General features: G+C 45.0%; 1 protein-coding gene across 1 annotated transcript in view; it reads left to right on the top strand.

The window, feature by feature from the left end:
• The window catches only part of NTSR1 (neurotensin receptor 1), a 111,275-nt gene extending 91,614 nt beyond the window's left edge, over nt 1–19,661 (top strand). The window contains exons 3-4 of the mRNA XM_044455763.1: nt 15,490–15,580; nt 19,412–19,661. Of these exons, the coding sequence (XP_044311698.1) occupies nt 15,490–15,580; nt 19,412–19,661 (341 nt within the window). The remainder of the gene's footprint in view (nt 1–15,489; nt 15,581–19,411) is intronic.
• Nucleotides 19,662–19,779: the final 118 nt, after the last annotated feature.

The following is a 19,779-nucleotide window of genomic DNA, read 5'->3' as shown; positions in this document are numbered from 1 at the left end:
ATGTCGTTTAAATAAATAAATAAATAAATACTTCCAGATGGAGATCACCTACAGCTATGGTTCAGGTGGCTTTGTGAAGCCACTTCATCATCTCCTTAACAGATTCCTTTCTTCCTTTCTCCCTTTGCATTGGAAGATTACGAATTGGCGATGGTGGTGGCTGAGCCCTCCCCTCTTGTAAAATTCTGTGTTTGAAGCACAGTGACAGGGCTCATCTGAAAACACCCAGAGAATGAATTCTGTGAATTAGTCCTTAATTATCCTTCCAGACCTACCAGTACTGAGATGCCATCATGTCTGCTTTTCCTTTTAAAATAGCTGACAAGTAAATGAACGGAAGAAAAAATTGAATAGAGCAACCATCAGGCAGAAATAGATTTCAAAGCAAATTCTGCAGAAAGAAACTGAATTGGTATTTTATTACATTTTCCAATGCAATTAGAACATAGTTATCTGTGTCATGTTCAACAAGGTAATTATTCATTACTTAAATGCAATTCTCCTCTATTTATACAGCTATATTTAAACTGTAATTTACAGAATTACAGCATGTTTCATTAGTCAGTATTACTAGTGATCCCGGATATTTCAGACTGATCGTAGTTGTGGTTTTTGTTTTTTGTATTTGTTTATTCATTTTGTTTTATGCTACCCAATAGCCAGTGCTTTCTGGTTTGTCCCTCCCCCAGCTTTGCTCTCAGTAACCCCAGATACACATTCTTAAAACAGATATCAACTTTAAGACATGTGGGATTTCCTGCACAAGTCCTTCTACAAGCGAACTCCTCCGCTGAGTGCCACCAGAATGGTGAACAAATGAGGCTAAGAGGAGCATGAAGGAGACTGGAGCACACCTGAGGGAACCCAAGGGTCTGCAGAGTTCCCCCCGCCCCAAAAAGCCCAAAGTCCCTCCCCACGCACAAGCGCATTTGCAAGAATGCAGATCCACAAACTGGCGGGCAATTTTGCAACCAAACCTGCAACTTGCCTTTGGAGCTGCTTTCTTCTCCAATTGCACATCTCTGGTTGTGATCGAGCTCTAGTGTGCCTGGCACTATTATGTGCGATTGTGGGTCGATTCTGTCTTGTTTTATTGATTCTGCTGCTTTCAATGGGAAGCTGCGGTCCTGAGCTGACTTAATCAGGTGTGATAAGAAAGCCAGTGTGGTGCAGTAGTTAAAAGCTCAGGACTGGCACTCAGGGGTTCTGGGTTCTAGTCCCTGCTCGACCATGGAGCCAACTAGGTGACTCTGGGCCAGTCACAGACTCTCAGCCCAGCCTACCTCACAAGGTTGTTGTTGTGGAGGTAAGATTGAGAACAGGAGGAGAATGATGTAAGCTACTTTGAGTTCTTAAAAAAAAGGCAGGATCTAAATCTAATAAATCAAGAAATATCTGTGAGTAATGCCAACAGAATACAGCGGGACTCACTTCCAGGTAAACATGCATAGACCCAAGCTGCAGATCTAACTTTAGCAGAATCAGAGTCCTACATTTTTTCAGTAGTCTTGAAGCAAATGGTATTTTAAAACCTCATTCCCTTATTTCATAGTCTCACAGGATGGGGCTAACTTCTCTCTCTTGTTTCTACCATAGTTCTCTATATATTTTCAAGTAATTGCAAATCTGAAACTCTTAAGAGAACACTGAAGTCTTGAGAATAACAACATTTCTCTCTTTTTCTTCTGTCATACACGAAGGAGGGTCAATCAATCTAAACTCTGTTATGTCTGGCATGCTATTGCAGGAGCAAATTATAACACTCCTTCTTCCTGAAAAATCAATGTGCCCACAGAATGCTGCAGGGAACCCAATGGAAGAGCAATAAATATGAATGTGGGGCTTTGGGGTATTTTGGTCCAGGCTCTGCTGCAAGATGGGTGTTTTCATACACTAAGCAAGTCACAGGTTTTCACGCAACTGTTCACCCCTAATGTAGTGAACCAAGGAAAAGGGAGAAAATGTAGGCATGCAAGCAAACAGCTGTTATTTCTGTTTCTGGGCCTGGAAATCACATATTCACAACTCTGATAACTGTTCTGTAGTGATAACTTTTCAAAATACCATCACATCTACCAGTGAGAGAGAGGCAGTAGCTTGTTGAACAGCTGGGTCAGTCTAAAATATGGTGTGGAATATGGATTCATAGGCAACAGCAAGACAGGTGGCCATTGGGTGAGGAACCATGACAAGTAGCAAGATGTTCAGCAATAAGTTGATATTTAGTCAGCACTTGTGAGACCAGGTATAGTGGTATAGTGGTTAAGAGTGCAGGATTGGGCCTCAGGTGATCTGGGTTCTAGTCCCCATTTGGCCATGGGTGACTTTCAGCCAATCACAGACTTCAGCCTAACCTACCTCTCAGGATTGTTGTTTTGAGGATAAGACTGAGAGGAGGAGGAAGAGAATTGAGTGACCTTGAGTTTCATGAAAGGAAAAAAGGTGGAATGCAAATATAATCAATAATCAATCAATAAATTAGGGAGGGAGCAATGGATCTTTATTAGTAGCACAATTGGGGGTGGGTGAATGGGGTTAGGTTTTTTAATAAGAATTTGGCAACATTCTCTAATCTCTACATATTTCGGATGGAAAGGATTCCGAAGTATAAACCACAGAATGTGGAAGAAGCCGAAATTGACAGGGGTCCCCATCCAGACCAGGGCTGGAGCGCTTAGCCGGCTGATCCCTCTACGCTCAGGCACAATAGCCATTGAATACTGGAATGGGCATGTAATAATCTGGGGACAAATAAACAGGCCAGTTCAGGGTGGGGTTGGGATGATTCCATCTCAGGCGTCTTCGAGAAGCATTTCAGTCCTGCATCTTCACCCCCATCTTCACCCCATAGTGGTGTCGATATGAACCTATTTTTAGGTGCTGAGGTTCCCTAAAAGCTCTGCTTTCTGGCCAAATCCTAACAAACAAATGATGGATGAATATCAGAGAAAATAATTTTTTGCTGGTGGCACCACCCCCGCCCCCACAACCTCTCCACCTGGAACCCTCTTTTTCCATATTCAGACGGGCTCTAAAATGTCTTGCAAATGTTTTGCATGACTTGTTTCAGGTATCTCCACTGCGTGCAACTGTTTATTTCTTGCTTAAATTGTTTTATGTGTAACTTTGTTATTGCTTGTCAACAGATTCCAGACTTAATCATAGTTTGAACATTCACTACAAATCACTGGGAACCCAGGCATGACCAGTTCAAGTCTCATTAATTTCAATGGCTCTGCTCTAACTGTGCTTTTAAGACTGGATTCAACCCTTTCTCTTATAATCTGCCTTGGGAAAATTCTGTTTGCAAAGGCAGGATAGGAAAAATTTAAAAATGAGAAATAAATAAAGATGAGAAAGAGATTGAGAGAGCTTCATCTACAAACTACAAATATTCATGATGTACCCTACAGGTGTGTTGTGAGATTTTGTTAAATCCTTCTAATCTGTGCTTTGTACAGCTGTGCCTGGCATCTTTCATTCTGTCATCTGCAAATTAATGAAATCAGATTTCTTTTTACTTGTGCTAATTTGTATCAGCACTAATTCACATTAGCAGTAATGCACTAGCGCACACCATTGCAATTTATTTATTTATTTATTAAAAAATAGTACAAATCCACACCACCCCGATGTGAAAAACCAGTCCGCAAGTCTGCAGAAAGCACGTGACTCTGAAAGGACACATCTGCTGCAGAATCCACTGGCTGGATTCATAGCCATTGGACCTGATTTGAATTCATTGCAACATCACTGTGAGAATACAAAAGGACCATTTACAAGGATACAGTTTCGTTTTATTGTCCTTTAGTCAACAGTACTCCATAACTCTGATGGATAATGGAATCCAGGTGTCTAGGTGCCTTCTCTGCCATCCATTTCATGGAGAATCCTGTTTTTTTGTCCTCCGGCCCCTGCTTCCACCTGCTGTTTTCACTGTAGGTATCTGGCAATGCTTCTGTTTTCAAAGCCTCCAGCGATTTGCATTAATGGCATGTCATAAAACAACAATGAGGAATTTATGGCTTTATAATATCCCCCTGAAGATCAAACTTACCTTCCCTTTTGCTGTGCTTGCTAGGGATAGAGTTGCCAAGGTTGCTATGTTTCAAACGGGGCTCTGTGGCTTTTCTTTTAACAGCTGTTGGATGATCAGCAATTGGCAGGTGTTTTGTGCTTAGATGGGGACCATGCACCCATTTCCCCTTCTGATTTCTGCAGTTCTACCCCCAATAATTGGTAGCCAGCCAGGCTGAGTTCTGTCCTCATCCTGATACTCTGGTAGCCTTATCCAATGACAAACACATACTGGTGCATTTGCTAAACACTGTCATATAGAAAACCCTGTCCTTTTACAATTAGTTGGATAGAAAATGCTGATTTAGACAAGATTTGTGTGAGGAATCTGTTGAGCTGGATATTTGGAACATATTTCTGTTTGTTTTGCATATTTCTCCAATCCGCAGTAGCCAAAAACCAACATGGGTGAGAATGATTTGCGTTTAGAAATCTGTACATTCCAGGACTTGAAGTGTGCTTCATGGAACAGGACAAACATGTCTGATAAAATGCACATATTTGAAAAAATGCAAAGAAAAGTGGAAATGTGGATTATTTTTTGTTTGTTTGTTTGCTTTACTTGTTACATTTCTATACTGCCCAATAGCTGAAGCACTCTGGCTGGCTCGCAACAATTGAAAAGCAATTTAAAAACATAAAATACAGCATAAACTAAAGTATAAAGTGTAAATGCTTAAAACTACAAAATAGCGGAGGCAGGGACAGGAAAGATCTAGCAGCAATAAAACACAGTACAGAACTGAACAGACTGAAATAATGTATTGAACAATGACTAATAATAATTATAATTGATTTATATCTTGCCTTTTCCCTCTTGTAAAGTAGCATGTATGATTTGAAAAATGCAAGCACATTAGCACACCCTTTTTAAATAATCTGCAAAAAAAAAAAAATCTGGCATTATTTTCCCATAGAAAATGCAAACATATCCACACAGGCCTGGCAAAGAACCAACATGGGAAATTGAAGAAGTTCTCAAAAATGGTCTGGGCAGATCTGTTATACGGGAGGCAACATACGCTCTATTCCCTTTCTGGCAGAAGCGAAGGAATGGTCAGGATCAGTCTGAACTTTGGCGGTGCTGTCCATGGTACTGAAATTGTGGGCCTAGAATGGAGTACCAGACTCAATCCCAGAATGGCTACGCCAGCCAGGACTGTAAAGGACAGCTCTCTATGAAGTGGGTCATCTGGACAGCCCTGGACCAAAAAGCACTTTCCTCAACTTCTCTTCCCCTCTTCTGGTCAGATGCTCCCAATCAGCTCACCCTTATTGTGTTCCGGGTCTACTCGCAGCTGGCCTGTTGAGTGTTGTGCGTCAGCTTGCCATTGATTCCAGGGAAAGAAAGCCTCGTCCTTCCTGTCCCCCGGCACCACATGCCTGCAGCGACAGCAATCTTTTGTAGTGAAGCTGAATTTGTGGCCAGATTTATCTCCTGAAAAAAGACTGTGAGCCTCCAACTTGAGCTGTTTGCCATGTGCAAATGTGGAATGAGTTTTGGAATAAGCTTTGCCAGTTTGTTGACGTTGTTGTTGTTATATGACATAAAGTTGACTCTGACTTATGGCATCCCTATGAATGAGAGGTTTCCAAACTGGCCTGCCCAGGACATCCCTGAACCAAAATCAAAGCTGTGACTTCCTTGAAGTGCATCCATCTCTTGCTTGGTCTTCCTTTCCTTCTTCCAAGTTTGACTTTCCCTCGTCTTCTCCAGGGAGTCTTGCCTTCTCATGAAGTGTCTAAAGTATGACAGCCTCAGTTTTGACATTTTTGCTTCCAGGGAAAGTTCAACAAGTACTGCAAAAATGTGAGTGGACACTCCATCTCTCTGTCATGCATTGCAGGCAGTACTGGGACCCCCAGTATGATCTGTGAAATAAACATTTTGGAAGATGTTCAAGGAAAGGGCTCTGCTAAGCAGAAACATTTTATACATGCCTTTTTTTAACATCAAGAGCCTGGTTCAGATGGCCCAAAATTTTAATTACATCATGTTAGATGGTGAATGCAAATTACTTTGCATTCATCTCTTATCTTCTAAGATTAGCACCATGCATGCAATTAAGAAAATCAGCAAGGCATTCTTGAACTAGGTTTTTTTTTTTTTCAAGATTCAAGTGAAATTAATGTTATGCCCTGAAATCAAATTGCAAATGACATATTTTGAAAGTGTGTGGAAGAAAGATCACTTGCTGAAGCACACACAGATTATCACAGGGGCCAAAGCTTTTATCAGGCTGTGCTTTGGTTTTTGCTTAAGAAAAAATGTTTCTGCTTGACAGTGAGAGCTAGAAACCTCCTGACTCGCATCTTAAAAGATGCTGTTCCAGGAATTATTCACCATCCAGTAATTATTTATATGATTTTGGTACAAACACCTAACACAACAGTTCTGCTTCCTCACCACACCATAAAGATGTGGTACATTTTGAAAAAGTAGGAGATGGTTTGATATCCTTTATACCAGCTTTCCCCAGCCTGTGCCTTCTTGGTGTTTTGGACTAACCTCCCATAAACCCTAGGGTTGTAGTCCATCATATCAAGAGCACACCAAGTTGCAGGTGGCTGCTTTAAGTCCTTCTTAGTTTTATGGAATCATAGAGCAATAAAGTTGGAAGAGACCAATGAGCTCATCAGGTCCACCCCCTGTTCAGTGCAGGACTCTAAGTTAGAGGACTCTTGTTTAACCTCTGGATGCCTGGACTTTAGCCAGACATGATGGTAGAAAAGGCTGGGAGAACCTCTAGCCCATTGACCTAATGCAGCCCAGAGAGCCCTAGGATAGCTGATAATGACTGGGTTCAGACAACATAAAGTAACAAACCACAGTGAACAGTCCAGCACTGACAACCCAACAGTGAAACATGGGTTCTCTTCATGAGTTGTTTCTAGTTAACAAGCCCTGACTTCTTAGTGCAGCTGGGTTCAGACAATACGGCAGCCCATATTTCAGCAACAATCCACAGCTCAGTGACAACCTATGCTCAACCTATACTCAAGCCTTGAGTGGGGGTTCAGGTATGGTCTGAACCCAGACAAGGGCAGGAAATCCCCTTTGCACCGCCATGTTCCCTATTGGGCATAGATCGCAGAGCAGAGCAGAATCTGGGTTCGTGCATTGCCCCATCACCCCAGTTGGGATCCTGTGTTTCAGCGATGCACAAGGCCAGAATCTCCGTAGAAGCCTGAGGGAGCTGCACCAGCCAGACACATTCACCCACCCTTGCCAGCCCAGCTGGGATAGCATGCAGTGCGTGAAGGAGTGCCCAGCTCAGAGGTCCACTGAGTCCTTGTACGCTCTGGGTCACCTCCCTCCTCTCACAGCAAGGGCAGGAAGAATGACACCAGCCAGTTCCCCAAGGACATAACAGCAACCTCAGAGGAGGGATAAAGATGGTATTCCAGAGAACGTGGAAGTCAGAAGACCTGCTGACAGGACATGGCACACACAGATGACACTCCCTAACTGTCATCTTCCAGAATACCAGAGCTAGATGTCCAAAATCAGCCATCTAGCAAAATTCCAGGGCAGAAGAGGCAGGGAAGTGAATATCACCTCCACTGCGTCCCCCGCCCTGCATAGGATGCCCACAGTCCTACAAGTTGGAGGCTTCTGAGCACACCAGTTGGATCGCACCCTTAAGAACTGCCTTATGGATACCATCTTGTTGGGTATGAGAGAGAGAGAGACAGAGAGACAGAGAGAGAGAGAGAGAGAGAGAGAGAGAGAGAGAGAGATCAGAGCAAGATCCTTCTAGCCAGCTTTTGCTTGCGCACATGCCAATCAGGTGCCCACAGAACCCACAAGCAGGATGTGAGGGTCACAGCCCCCTCTTGTCTAAGTTCCTCAGAAACTGGAGTCCATGGGGCTACTACCTCTGAACTAGAGGAGACACAGAGCCCTCAGGACTAGGAGGCATTGACCAGTAGCCCTAAGCCTAAGCCGCCGCCTCCTCCATGAATTAGTCCAAACCCCTTTAAAGGCACCCAAATCGCTGGCCATCTCTACATCTCATGCGCATGGATTCAAAAGTCCCCACTGGGTTCTAGGACTATAGGAGAGGGAGAAACATGTTTCCTATGCATTTTCGCCACATCATGCACATTGTTGAACTCTTCTGTCATGCCTCCCCCTTTCCTAAGCCAAACCAGTGCAGCTCTGGTGACCAGCCCTCCTAGGGGAGCTTCTCCAACCTTGTGGTGATTTCAGTTGCCCTGTGCTGTACCTTTTTCCAATGTCCTTTTCCAGGTGCAGTCGCATCAAAGATTTGTATTAGGGCAGTAGGAACTGAGCAGTTTTATTTTACCTTCCTTTCCTATTTATGTCTAACATGGAGTTTGCCTTTTTCACTGCCGCTGTGCACTAGGTTGATATTTTCGGCAAGCTTTCATCAAGAGGAAAAGGAAGATATTAAGAGGGAACAGAGCTGAGGGCTTGTACATCAATACTCTTCCACTCAGAGCCCACAGAATATGTTCTCTAGTTCTCTGGCCCAGTGTAGGATCCCTCCTTGATTTCACTGATGGGTCAACATGACTGCAGAGGGACTGGTAGATGCTAGGGCTGCATGAGAAATTCAGTTCATCTTGCTCCTTTTTGCCCTGCTTTTTTCCACTCTGTTTCCCAAGGATGTCCAGACAATCCTGAACTTGTGAACACATTCAAAACACACATTTTTGGAGCTGTAGGTGAGGGAATGCCATACTTTGAAATGTGTATTTTTCAAAAGATGCACATTTTCATGTTCTAATCAATGCGGAGTCCAACTTAGAAAAATGTTTGCCATTTGAGCGAAACAGACAACATGCTTCAATTGAAAAGGGGTGAGCTGAAGTGAACTTCAATGTGAAATTCAGAGAATTTCAGTGAGCTCAAATACTCTGAGTTATCCCATCCCTGTCAGCTGGTGACATACCCCAAAACTGCACCTGTTTATCTATTTATATCTGTATGAGGCAAATATTATATATGTCACACACAAAAAGATACACATGTGCATGTGTGCTACCAAATTGGGGGAGGGAGCATTATCTTTTAAATAAAGAACGTGTCCCAGTGTTGGCAGTCTTCAGTCGTGCTCTTCATCTTCGAGGCAATCCATGTTCTTTCCCTTCTCTTTTTTCCTTGAAAGGAGGTGTGCTACACTTGCGGTAGAATTTGTGGGGGAAATGGAATCTCTAATACAGGCCCTAGAGAAGAGGGGATTAACCAATGAATAAGCCACTACTGTGAAAATAATAGGCAGAACGATCTCAAACCTGAAGGACCAAACACTCCACAGAGGGTTAATCAAGGAGGGGGGCATATTCATTTTCTTCTTTTCTTTATCCCCAGGCTAATTAGGAAGGTTGGAGTCCCCCAAAATTGCCTTAGCTCATGCCAGTTTGTGAATTGAGCCCATCTGGATATTCATTAAACATGCTGGTCCGTCTGTAATCAGTGGCCTTCAGTTTGGTTGCCAATACCAACCAAGTGGGGAAGCGGAAAGAGCGCGCTGCAGGGAGGCATTGACGCTTGAACAGCTTCTGGGCACGTCTGAGCCCTTCCTGCCTTGGTGGCTGCTTCAGTCCATGTGAGTGCCCCACGGAATGGGCCTATCGACCATCCCTTGACTAATTAGCCACCGCAACTTGACAAAGGAGGAGTGAGCAGCAGAGTTTTGCAAACTGAGACTGGTGGTTTGGAGCCACAAGGGGCTTGCAACCTCGTTTCAGGAGAGAGAAGGGCAACGGAGAGGACAAGGACAGGTGCGGGCAAAGCACAGGGAGTGTGGGGGCACATGGCTCCCTTCTTGCAGCAGCTTCACAGGCTCCAGGTTTGCTTCCAGGCAGAATTGAAAGTGCACAAAGCCTTAAATGGCTCGGGACCCGGCTCCCTATCTTCTCCCTTCTGTGCTTGCCTGGGTTTTTATGCCTTTGGGGAGGAGTTTTTCTTGGTGCTGTATCTTCTGAGGCATGCCTACAGGGGAGAGAGCTCCTTGGGGGCCACTCCTAGTCTTGGGAACTTTCTTCGCAGGGAGGATAGGTTGCGCCTCCTCTGTTCCCTTCCACCTCCAACACGGGTCTCCCTTCTGCTGTTCTTGGCCTTGTGTAGCCAAAGTAGTTTTTATTCAGGCAGACCTGCGGCGTATAAACTGGACTGTTGCAGAAGGTAGTTCTAATTGGCTGATGCGATTTCTTTCATTGATGTGAAGTAATTTATTTTTCCACTCTTGTGGAAAATATTTTTCCACTCAAGGCTTTGTTTTCACCTAGATTTTCCTGTTGGCCCCTTTGGTGTGGGAGGAGGGAGAGAAGGCAAGACGGACATGTGATGAATACACACCCAAAGTTTTACAGAGCGATCCAATGCTCCCATAGGCTCCTTCAGGTTTCCAGCTCTGGGGTTCAAAAAAGCTTCAGCCTCAGAGTCTGGGGGTCTAGCTCAGATCTACTCAACTCAACTGCAGCTGTCATCGTGAGAAGACTAGATTCACTGGAAAAGACAATCATGCTGGGAAAGTCAAAGGCAGATGAGGATGGGAAATACCAAGACAAGATGGATGGACTTCATAAAGGAAGCCACAACTTGAGTGTACAAGAACTGAACAGGGCTGTCATGGATATGACAATTTGGAGAGTTTTCATTCATAGAGTTGTTGTAATTCAGAGATGACTTGATGGAACATAACAACAACAACTCTCTTGCTGATCCTTCGATACCCCTGAACCCCATTTTTCAGAGCAGCAGGCCTCCCTCTCTGTAGGAGAGACTACAATAAGCAAGCAACTGTCTTCCAAGCTAATCCAGTTCCTTTTTGCAAAGTTACCACCCAGAAAATATGTGATTTTTCTAAAATGTTTTTATAAATATAAATAAGCATGTTAAAAGTAGCAAAGTCTAGATATGATCCAATAGCACAGTTGCTTCTGTTTTGAAACCTGATCTAAAACTTTTAGCAGCCACTGGAAAATCTGCTTAGCTTTTCAAGGAATCAACTTGCTGGCTGTGTTTCCATGGAGAATGATGATGTGTTGTTGGAATATCTGCCTGCTCATGACTTTTGCATCTTTTCATGCCAAGAAAATCTTTTCTCTGATTCTATTGATATTTTCACCCTTAACTGCCAAACCGTCTATATTTGTGCATTCAAAAATTGCTCCAAAGATTACAGAATGTGACTATGAGTCAAACTTGCATTTAGCCACACACACACACTCCAGCAGTTTTGCTTGGTGTGAGTAACAGAATATTGAAGAAGTCCCAAAACAAGAAAATCTGGCTAAAATGCAAGAAAGTAGATGGATGATTCAGTCCCCATTTTGGAGCTCAGAAAACCAGGTCTTCATTTTGCAAGAGCAGATACTTCTTTTTCACATGCTCTTCCACCTAAACAATGATTCCATAAATAACATATGCAGATTAAAGGAAGTTTTAAGCCTTGTATACAAAAGCACTTACTTTCTTATGGTAGATACTGTGCTACAGTGCTACTTGGGTTAGAGTTAAAGATCTAAAGAGCCTCTTGATGTGGGTGAAGGAGGAGAGTGCAAAAGTTGGCTTAAAATTCAACATTAAGAAAACTCAGATCATGGCATCTGGTCCTCTCACTTCCTGGCAAATAGATGGGGAAGAAATGGAGGTAGAGACAGATTTTATTTTCCTGGGCTCCAAGGTCACCACAGATGGTGACTGCAGCCAAGAAATTAAAAGACGCTTGCTCCTGGGGAGGAAAGCTCTGGTAAATCTAGACAGCATACTAAAAAGCAGAGACATCACCCTGCCAACAAAAGTGCGTATAGTCAAGGCTATGGTTTTCCTAGTTGCAATGTATGGCTGTGAGAGCTGGACCATAAGGAAGGCTGAGCACCGAAGGATTGAGGCCTTTGAATTGTGGTGCTGGAGGAGACCCCTGCAAGTCCCTTGGACCGCAAGGTGATCAAACCGGTCAGTCCTAGAGGAGGTCAACCCTGACTGCTCTTTAGAAGGCCAGACATTGAAAATGAAACTCAAATACTTTGGCCACCGAATGAGAAGGAAGGACTCCCTGGAGAAGAGCCTAATGCTGGGAGCAATTGACAGCAAGAGAAGAAAGGGAAGGCAGAGAATGAGGTGGCTGGATGGAGTCACTGAAGCAGTTGGTGTGAGCTTGAGTGGACTCCAGGGGAAGGTGGAGGACAGGAAGGCCTGGAGGAATGTGGTCCATAGGGTCACGACGGGTCGGACACGACTTCGCGACTAACAACAACAAAGGATCCATGTAGAATGGAAGGCAGAAAAACTACATTTTGAATTCATATTGGCTTGAGACCAGAACATCTAAAGCAGCATGTCTTCCCATGTGCACTGGCTTGGGTCCTTATGTCATCTTGGGCCCTTAGATCAGCTTCCATATAGCCTCAAGTGCTGATCCTACCTAATCTTGGAAGCTAAGCAGGCTCGGGCCTGGTTGAAATCTGGATGGGTGACTTACTGTTGTGATCCGCTCAGAGGGCTTCAGCGTGGTAGGGATGGTATGGAAATATAATGAATAATGTGATGGATCATCACCACCATCATCTTTGAAGGTCTCCCTCCACAGCCCCTGCCAAAGGAAGTTAGTCAGATGGTTACAACAGAGAGAGCGTTTTTCAGTTGTGGCAGCCCATTTATTATTATTATTATTATTATTATTATTATTATTATTATTATTATTACATTTTTATACTGCCCATAGCCAAAGCTCTCTAGGCAGTTGACAGCAATAATCATCATACACTCAAGTCACCCATCCCACTTCTGCCCGGGCCTGACCCTGCTTAGCTTCCAAGATTAGACAGAATCAGGCACTTCAGGCTACGTGGAAGCCTTCTCCTGGCACTCATGTTGTTACTGTTTTGGCACCAGACAAAGCTCTGGCGAGAAAATGGCACTCAAGGCAGCTGACATGCACAGCTAACCAAGACTTGATTCAAACAAATGCATTGAAAACATAATGAAAAACCCTGCCGCAATAGAATAAGAAGCAGCACCTGTTTCGACACCAGAGGCCTGGCTGAAGAAAAACATCGTTCTGTGCTGGTGGAAGGACCGCAGAGAGAGAACTCCTAGGCTCCCTCTGCAGGGCATTCCACAGGCTGGGAGTAGCCACCCAAGAAGGCCCTCTCTCTCATCACCACCAAATATGCCTCTGCAAGCAGTAGTCCTTTAAGAAGTCCTCTCCCAGAGATCATAAAATCCAGACAGCCTTATGGGGAGGCAGAATGGTGTTCTGTGGGGAGCCTGGCCCTAAGCCATATGCTCAAGGCAAACGTGAGATCTGAAATGGCGATTTAACCATCCAAGGCACGGTCTCTTCGCTACTATACAAAAACAGTTTGCCATGTCTCTATAAAAGCACCTAGGAGTTAATCAAACTTTGTGGATTGTGCCTTCACACACATTCAACCCATTCAATGTGTTGCAGAATTCAATCAAAAAGCGCTCTTCCCAATGCACTGGTGAATTAAAAGATCAGAGTCTGAGATGGATTTCTCTGTTCATCAGAAATAAATTCTGTCTTCACCAGTGTTAGGCAATAAATGTTTCTGAAAGAATGGTCCAATCTTCTGTCTCAAGGAGCAGGGCTCTTTCGTGGCACAGACTGAACTCTTGTTGAGCCAATGGACCTCAGGGATGAAGTGCTCTCAGAGGCAGGAAAACCAGTGATGGTTTAAAAAGAGAAAAACAGATAGCGTGATGGCAACATTTGTGCAGTCGGTAGAGTAACCACGCATGAAATGAGACACTACCTTTCCTTGAGTACTAATGAACATAACTTAGACTTTCCTGAATTAGGGTCTTCCAAATGCTTTGGACGACAGTGCCCATGATGCATTCCACTCTTCAGGCTGGCCGGGGCTCATGGGAGCTGTCATCCAAAGCATCAGAAGAGTACCACGCTGACTTACTAGGTGGGTGCCAACAAGATTGTAGCCAAGGTGCAGCCACTGAAAAAGAGGAGTGACGTATCAACAAGTTCCAAAGAACCTTAGTACTTCTGGTGGCAGACTGAAGTGTCTCTCAGATCGGAAGGAAAATGGGGCCAATCCCAAATAAAGTGATGTTTCCCACATTGCTAGAAGCATGCATGTTTGTGCTTTAAAAGCAAAACTAAAGGACCCTGCTTCCAAAAATGCTAGCAGGGCCTGAGCATGGTTAATGAGCTGTGGGAGCTATGGGTGTTGCATATCAGTCAGGAAAGAAAAGCAGAATGCTTGAGGGAAGGGATTGGATGGGCTGAGCCCCTATCAGCATGGAAGAGCGAGGAAGAGGACTTGGTGGCCAGGCTGGGACGCTGGACAGGACGCAACTGCCTTACACAGCACAGATTTCATAAGTAAAATCACAATGATTCTTATTTGTTGCACTTCATTCAAATTCATCACATTATCTACTAATGTCCACAGTATCTCCAGTGTGTAAAATGGACAAGACGCAGCTCTCATAACATTTTCTGTTCCGTTTCCTCCTAGCGCATCTCTCGTGGGTTGAGAATTGTTTTGGCTCTAAGCCCCAACCCGGGGATCCCTCCTGGAGAAGCACACGACACGAGAGGACGGTTCCCTCCCCCTGGAAGCCCACCCTTTCCTCCCAGAACCCCTGAGTGTCATCTTATGCCTTCATCCGTACACAGGGATGCACTGAGCAGTCTTTCTGTGCCTCTCTGAGTATGGAGAAAGGGGCAGCCTTTCCCTGTTCATCCTTAGGAAACCACACTTGCCTCTGATCTGCTGCAGGAGAGAAGAGCAGGGCTTCCCCTTCCATAGCTAGAAACAAGGATGCCTTTCTGTAGCACTGCAGAGACTCCCCTGCTATTGAGTAAGGTCTGGGGAAGGAGGGGCCTAGGACAGAATCGGTGGTGGGGCGGGGGGGAATGAGGAATCCCTGTGGGCCCCATTCAGTCTGCTTCAGCCAAGGAAATTCCATTAAATTTGCCATTTCTGCAATGTGCCAGGACTGAAGAAGCCATAACTGAAAAGAGGTGGCATCTCTACTTCTAAACAGGTGATGAGACATGCATAAAAGGGAGTAATCTCTGAAGTATTGCATCTGAGGCTGGAAATTCATCTCAGGGATGCTTTCTTGGGGCATCCACTCACAAAGAACATAGTTCTGAGACTTTTCTTCTTCACTACTTGAAGTTCCACCTGTGTCCAGTTCTTTGTAGCAAATGTTTCCCTCATAGAGAAGGCCTCTCCCACAGTTTTGATGTGAAAAGCTAAGACCCAGACCTCTCCGCTACTGCTGCTGGAACTTGTGTGCTTGCATTGATGCCCGACCGTAAGATGAGGTCTCACACTGGTTGTGCAATGCTGACTCCAGTTCACAAAGTGCAGGATGCGGATCATCAACTTGCCTTGCAATGCAACAAGACGACAGAGACTAATTGGTAATTTGGTCCATTGCAGGAGCCGTGGTGATCGCCTTTGTGGTCTGCTGGCTTCCATACCACGTACGGCGGCTTATGTATTGCTATGTGCCAGAAAATCAGTGGTCAGAGTGAGTAACTTATTTCTGAACATGAATTGCAGAACGGTTTCTGGAGGCAGGGGCCATTATCCCTCTGTGCATCCATTGCGCATTCACGTACACCCAGACCGCAGCACGGGAAGGGAGTGAATTCCAGTGCAGATCAAGAGAGGTTTTCAATATTCTGAATAAAAGGAACTTAAGAGATTAAAAGGGGGATGCAGATGGCGCAGTGGTTTAAATTGCTGTGCTGCTGGGCTTGTTGATCGAAAGGTCACCGGTTCGAATCTGCACAACGGGGTGAGTTCCCGTTGCTCCATCCCAGCTTCTGCCAACCTTGCAGTTTAAAAGCATGCAAATGCAAGTAGATAAAAAGGTACCACTTTGGTGGGACGATAACAGTGTTCTGTGCACCTCGGTGTTTAGTCATGCCGGCCACATGACCACGGAGACTGTCTGGGGACAATCGCTGGCTCCCTCGGCTAGGAAACGGAGGTGAGCACCGCCCCCTAGAGTCAGGCATGGCTGGACTTTAATGTCATGGGGAAACCTTTACCTTCACCTTTAAGAGATTAAAAGAATGACCCCATGGCCCATAGACAGCAGGTAGCAGGCCATGGCGCACTTCCAAGACCCAGATCCAAGTTAGAATTCTGCCCTCTGAACTGGCGGTGTGCCTACCTCCAGCATGGAAAGAACCATACCAGCTGCCTTTCTGAAAAATGACCTCAGAGAGGGGGCTGAGGAGGATGGGAGGGGAGGGGAAGGCCCTGACGTTCCTCCAGCTACTTCCTTCCTGCTCCAGTGCATTGCAGCTCGATGGCTGAACTTGGCCAGATTTGCAGCAAGGAGGAGCTGCGAGGTAGAGACTTCTTTTGCCACTTGCTCTGCTCCAGGCTGGACCTTCTGAGCTTGTCACAGCTTTCTTCATGCTGGGAATAACTGTCCCTATTGAATCTGGCTGGTGCAAAAGGGTGAGAATTTTCTTTCAGTTTGTTTTTGGTAAGAATACGCCACTATTCCCAAAGTTCTTCATGTAGTCAAGAGAGAGAACTTGAGATGTTTAAAAAGTCCAAGACGGGAGATCTGCCCATTCCTAAGCACAGCGGACTTCTGACCTCTTGGATATTCTAGCTGGATAATACTTCAGCACACCTTCTTTTCATTCCTCCTTCAAGAATAGAAGACTTGGTTGCACCTTGAGCCAGCCTTTCAAGACTATAAGAGCCTTGCTAGAGCAGATCAAAGGCATATTTAGTCCAACACTCTGTTCCCACACTGGCCAACTAGGTGCTTCCAAGAAGTCGATAAACTAGGTGCTTCCTACTCACATCCTCCCAAAACTATAATTCAGCAACGATCTGCCTCTGGAAGTGGAGCTAATTTCTGGCCACTATGCTCGATTCACATGCATAGCCTTATCCTCCATGGATTTTAATAATCCTCTTTTCAAGCCATCTGAAGCTGGCAGCCTTTACTTGTGGCAGTGAATTTCACAGTTTGACTATGCAGTTTGACTGTGGGGGAGGGCACAGCCCCCAAATCCATCAGGTCAAATAAGAACATCCCAAAGTAAGGCCAGTAAGCCAAGCCCTGAAGCCAAGTTTGGAAGCTTGGCTCAAGCAAGACATCTGAGCATGTTCAGTAAACATTCCAGGATATTTTTTTCTCCTGGTGTTCTGTCCCCAGTGAAGAGAACAGAAGGTCAAACTGGGACCCACTGGGACAATAGTGCATGCCTCCAAGCCAGTTCCTTGCTCTTTAAATTCCCGGCAATTGCATTTGAAAGCTTGATGTTACACTTTAGAGTATTTTTGTCAGATTTCTGCAAGGGACAAGCTCCAGGCTGCAGCCCAAGGCAAGGGTAGTTGGCCAAGCATATTAAAAGCAAGGATATGGTCTAAAATGCTCTAGAGTGGCCAGACACAGGTGCATTGTCAAAACCAGGCAAAGGTGAACATTCAGATTAAACCCCTACCTTGCAATAAATAACACAGTTTTTGAAGACACACTATTTCATTTGAAGTTTACTCATTCATGTCACATACACCTGTCATCCCTTCCCCCCCAGGTTGCTCTGAGTTGTTCCAATGTTCCCATAACAAGAAAAGAGATATCCAAATTTCCCTGTGTTTTTTTAAGGACCTCAGAAGGCTCTCCCTTCCCCCACACCCCACCTGTGCAAAATAATACCGAATGGAAGACAGTGGAGGAACAATAAGCTTGCACTCAGATAACTGGAATGAATTTCTCCAGTAGCATCTTCTCTCACTGGCAGCTATTCCCCTGCATCTGGAGATTGGGGTCCCTCTCCTATCAGAGATGCATTAGCTGGGAATATCAAAGGCTGAACATCAAACCTCCTCAGTGCTAACAAGTGCTTTGTACCACTGTGTAATACTCTTCTCCTCAGTGGCAGAAGCTATGGGGGCTAGAACTGGGCACAGAACCCTGGATCAGGGTTCTGTTACCCAGTGGGGCGAACCACTGGCTCCAATGTACAGCAGCCCAGTAGCTCAGAGTTTTGCCCAAGACTGCCAAGCTGTGGTTGATGCACACTACAATGTTATGTATGTATTTTTGTTTGCTAAATTTATATACCACCCAACCACCAGATGCCTTTGGAGTGATTTACAATAATGTATTCTTTAAAATCTAAACACAATAAATTAGCCACCAGCACGATAGATACAGGCATGAAAACATCCCATAAGGGCATCATGTAATTGAGGAATCACAAGGGCAGAGTTACGTCTATTGATGGGCACACCAGTTAGTATGTTGCCATCTCCATGGAGAAGTCTCAAGAATCTCAAAGAATTTCTGTCTTGAATTAGGGACAATGAAACCCATCACCTAGGGAGGTGGTGGGCTCCCCCACATTGGAGGCATCCAAGATACACCCAGACAGTCATCTGCTGGGGGTGCTTTAACCTGGACTTCTGCATAGATTGGACCCAGTGGCCTTCTTGGTGCCTCCCAGCTCTAATGTTCAATGATTCTATGACCTCTGATGATCACAGAAGACACTCCAACTGAGGACCCACCGTTGTCATTTAGGAGAACACAACTTGTAAAATTGGTACAACGGGTGCTGCAAAATCTGGCGCTGGCAACTTCAAACAGCCTGAAGGGCATTTCTACACACACACCCCAGGCCTCCACGATGGGCTTCACTCCACAGGTTCCATGCGGTCCTTTGGGCATCCTCAGCAAAAAGAATGGGGGGAGTGAATCACTGGTTTGCCACCGCATCTCAGCGGCAAACTGGTACATGGTGCTACAAAGGCTCTACTGACTGTATTTAGCTTGTTTCCCAGCTCAAGTAAAGCCTTTCAGGGGCAATGGACTGGGTTGGGGACTGCACAGTGCCCATGGGCCATATGTTGTTAAAAACCCACATTCCAGCCCTGTTTTTATTTTAAACGTACTGTAACTTGACTCATGGCCCCTGTCCAGTGCCAGTCTCCTCAATTTGTCCCTCCCAAGGTAAAAGGCTGAACTAGAGCTCATTTTCTCAATAGCCTCCTAGGGCTGGCACCCCTTTCCTGCATATCTTGTTCTGGGTTTTCCTTCTCCTAGTCCTGATGTTGACTTAAATGACTTTAAGGGGTGTGTGTGAGAAGGGGGGACACTAGACCCTTTAGATGCAATGTTTGCTTTCTTGTATGATCAAATCCTGGCTTAGCAACCCAACATTCCACCCTTAGGCATCTGTGAAAAATAGGTTCACCGTGTTCAAAAACGTTCACCTCTGTTCACTTGCCGAATTTGTCCCATCAGATACGTCTGGTGGCTCCTGCAGTTCCCCTACCTTGCATTGTCTTGCTCAGTGTTGGATGTCTTCTTGTCTTCCCTCAGCTTCCTTTATGACTTCTACCACTACTTCTACATGCTGACCAACATCCTCTTCTACGTCAGTTCAGCCATCAACCCAGTGCTGTACAACTTGGTGTCTGCCAACTTCCGCCAAATCTTCCTCTCCACACTCATGTTCATGTGCCTGCCCTGGAGGAAGAAGAAGAAGAGAACCAAGTTTAACAGGAAGTCGAACAGCATCTCCAGCAACCATACTTTTTCCAGCCAAGTCACCAGAGAAACCACCTACTGAGAACGAAGGAAAGAACACCGTTCCCAGTTCAGGACAGAATTGGGACTCGTGAAGAGGGCTGTACTGCTTTTCTACATGGCCTCCAAATGCACCATAGCATGACTGTGTCTAGGTGGTT

The sequence above is a fragment of the Varanus komodoensis genome, unplaced genomic scaffold (assembly GCF_004798865.1).
Source record: "Varanus komodoensis strain SLA01 unplaced genomic scaffold, ASM479886v1 scaffold8, whole genome shotgun sequence".
Lineage (NCBI taxonomy): Eukaryota > Metazoa > Chordata > Lepidosauria > Squamata > Varanidae > Varanus > Varanus komodoensis.
Note: the sequence above shows the minus strand (reverse complement) of the source record. Positions and strands in the feature narration are given on the sequence as shown.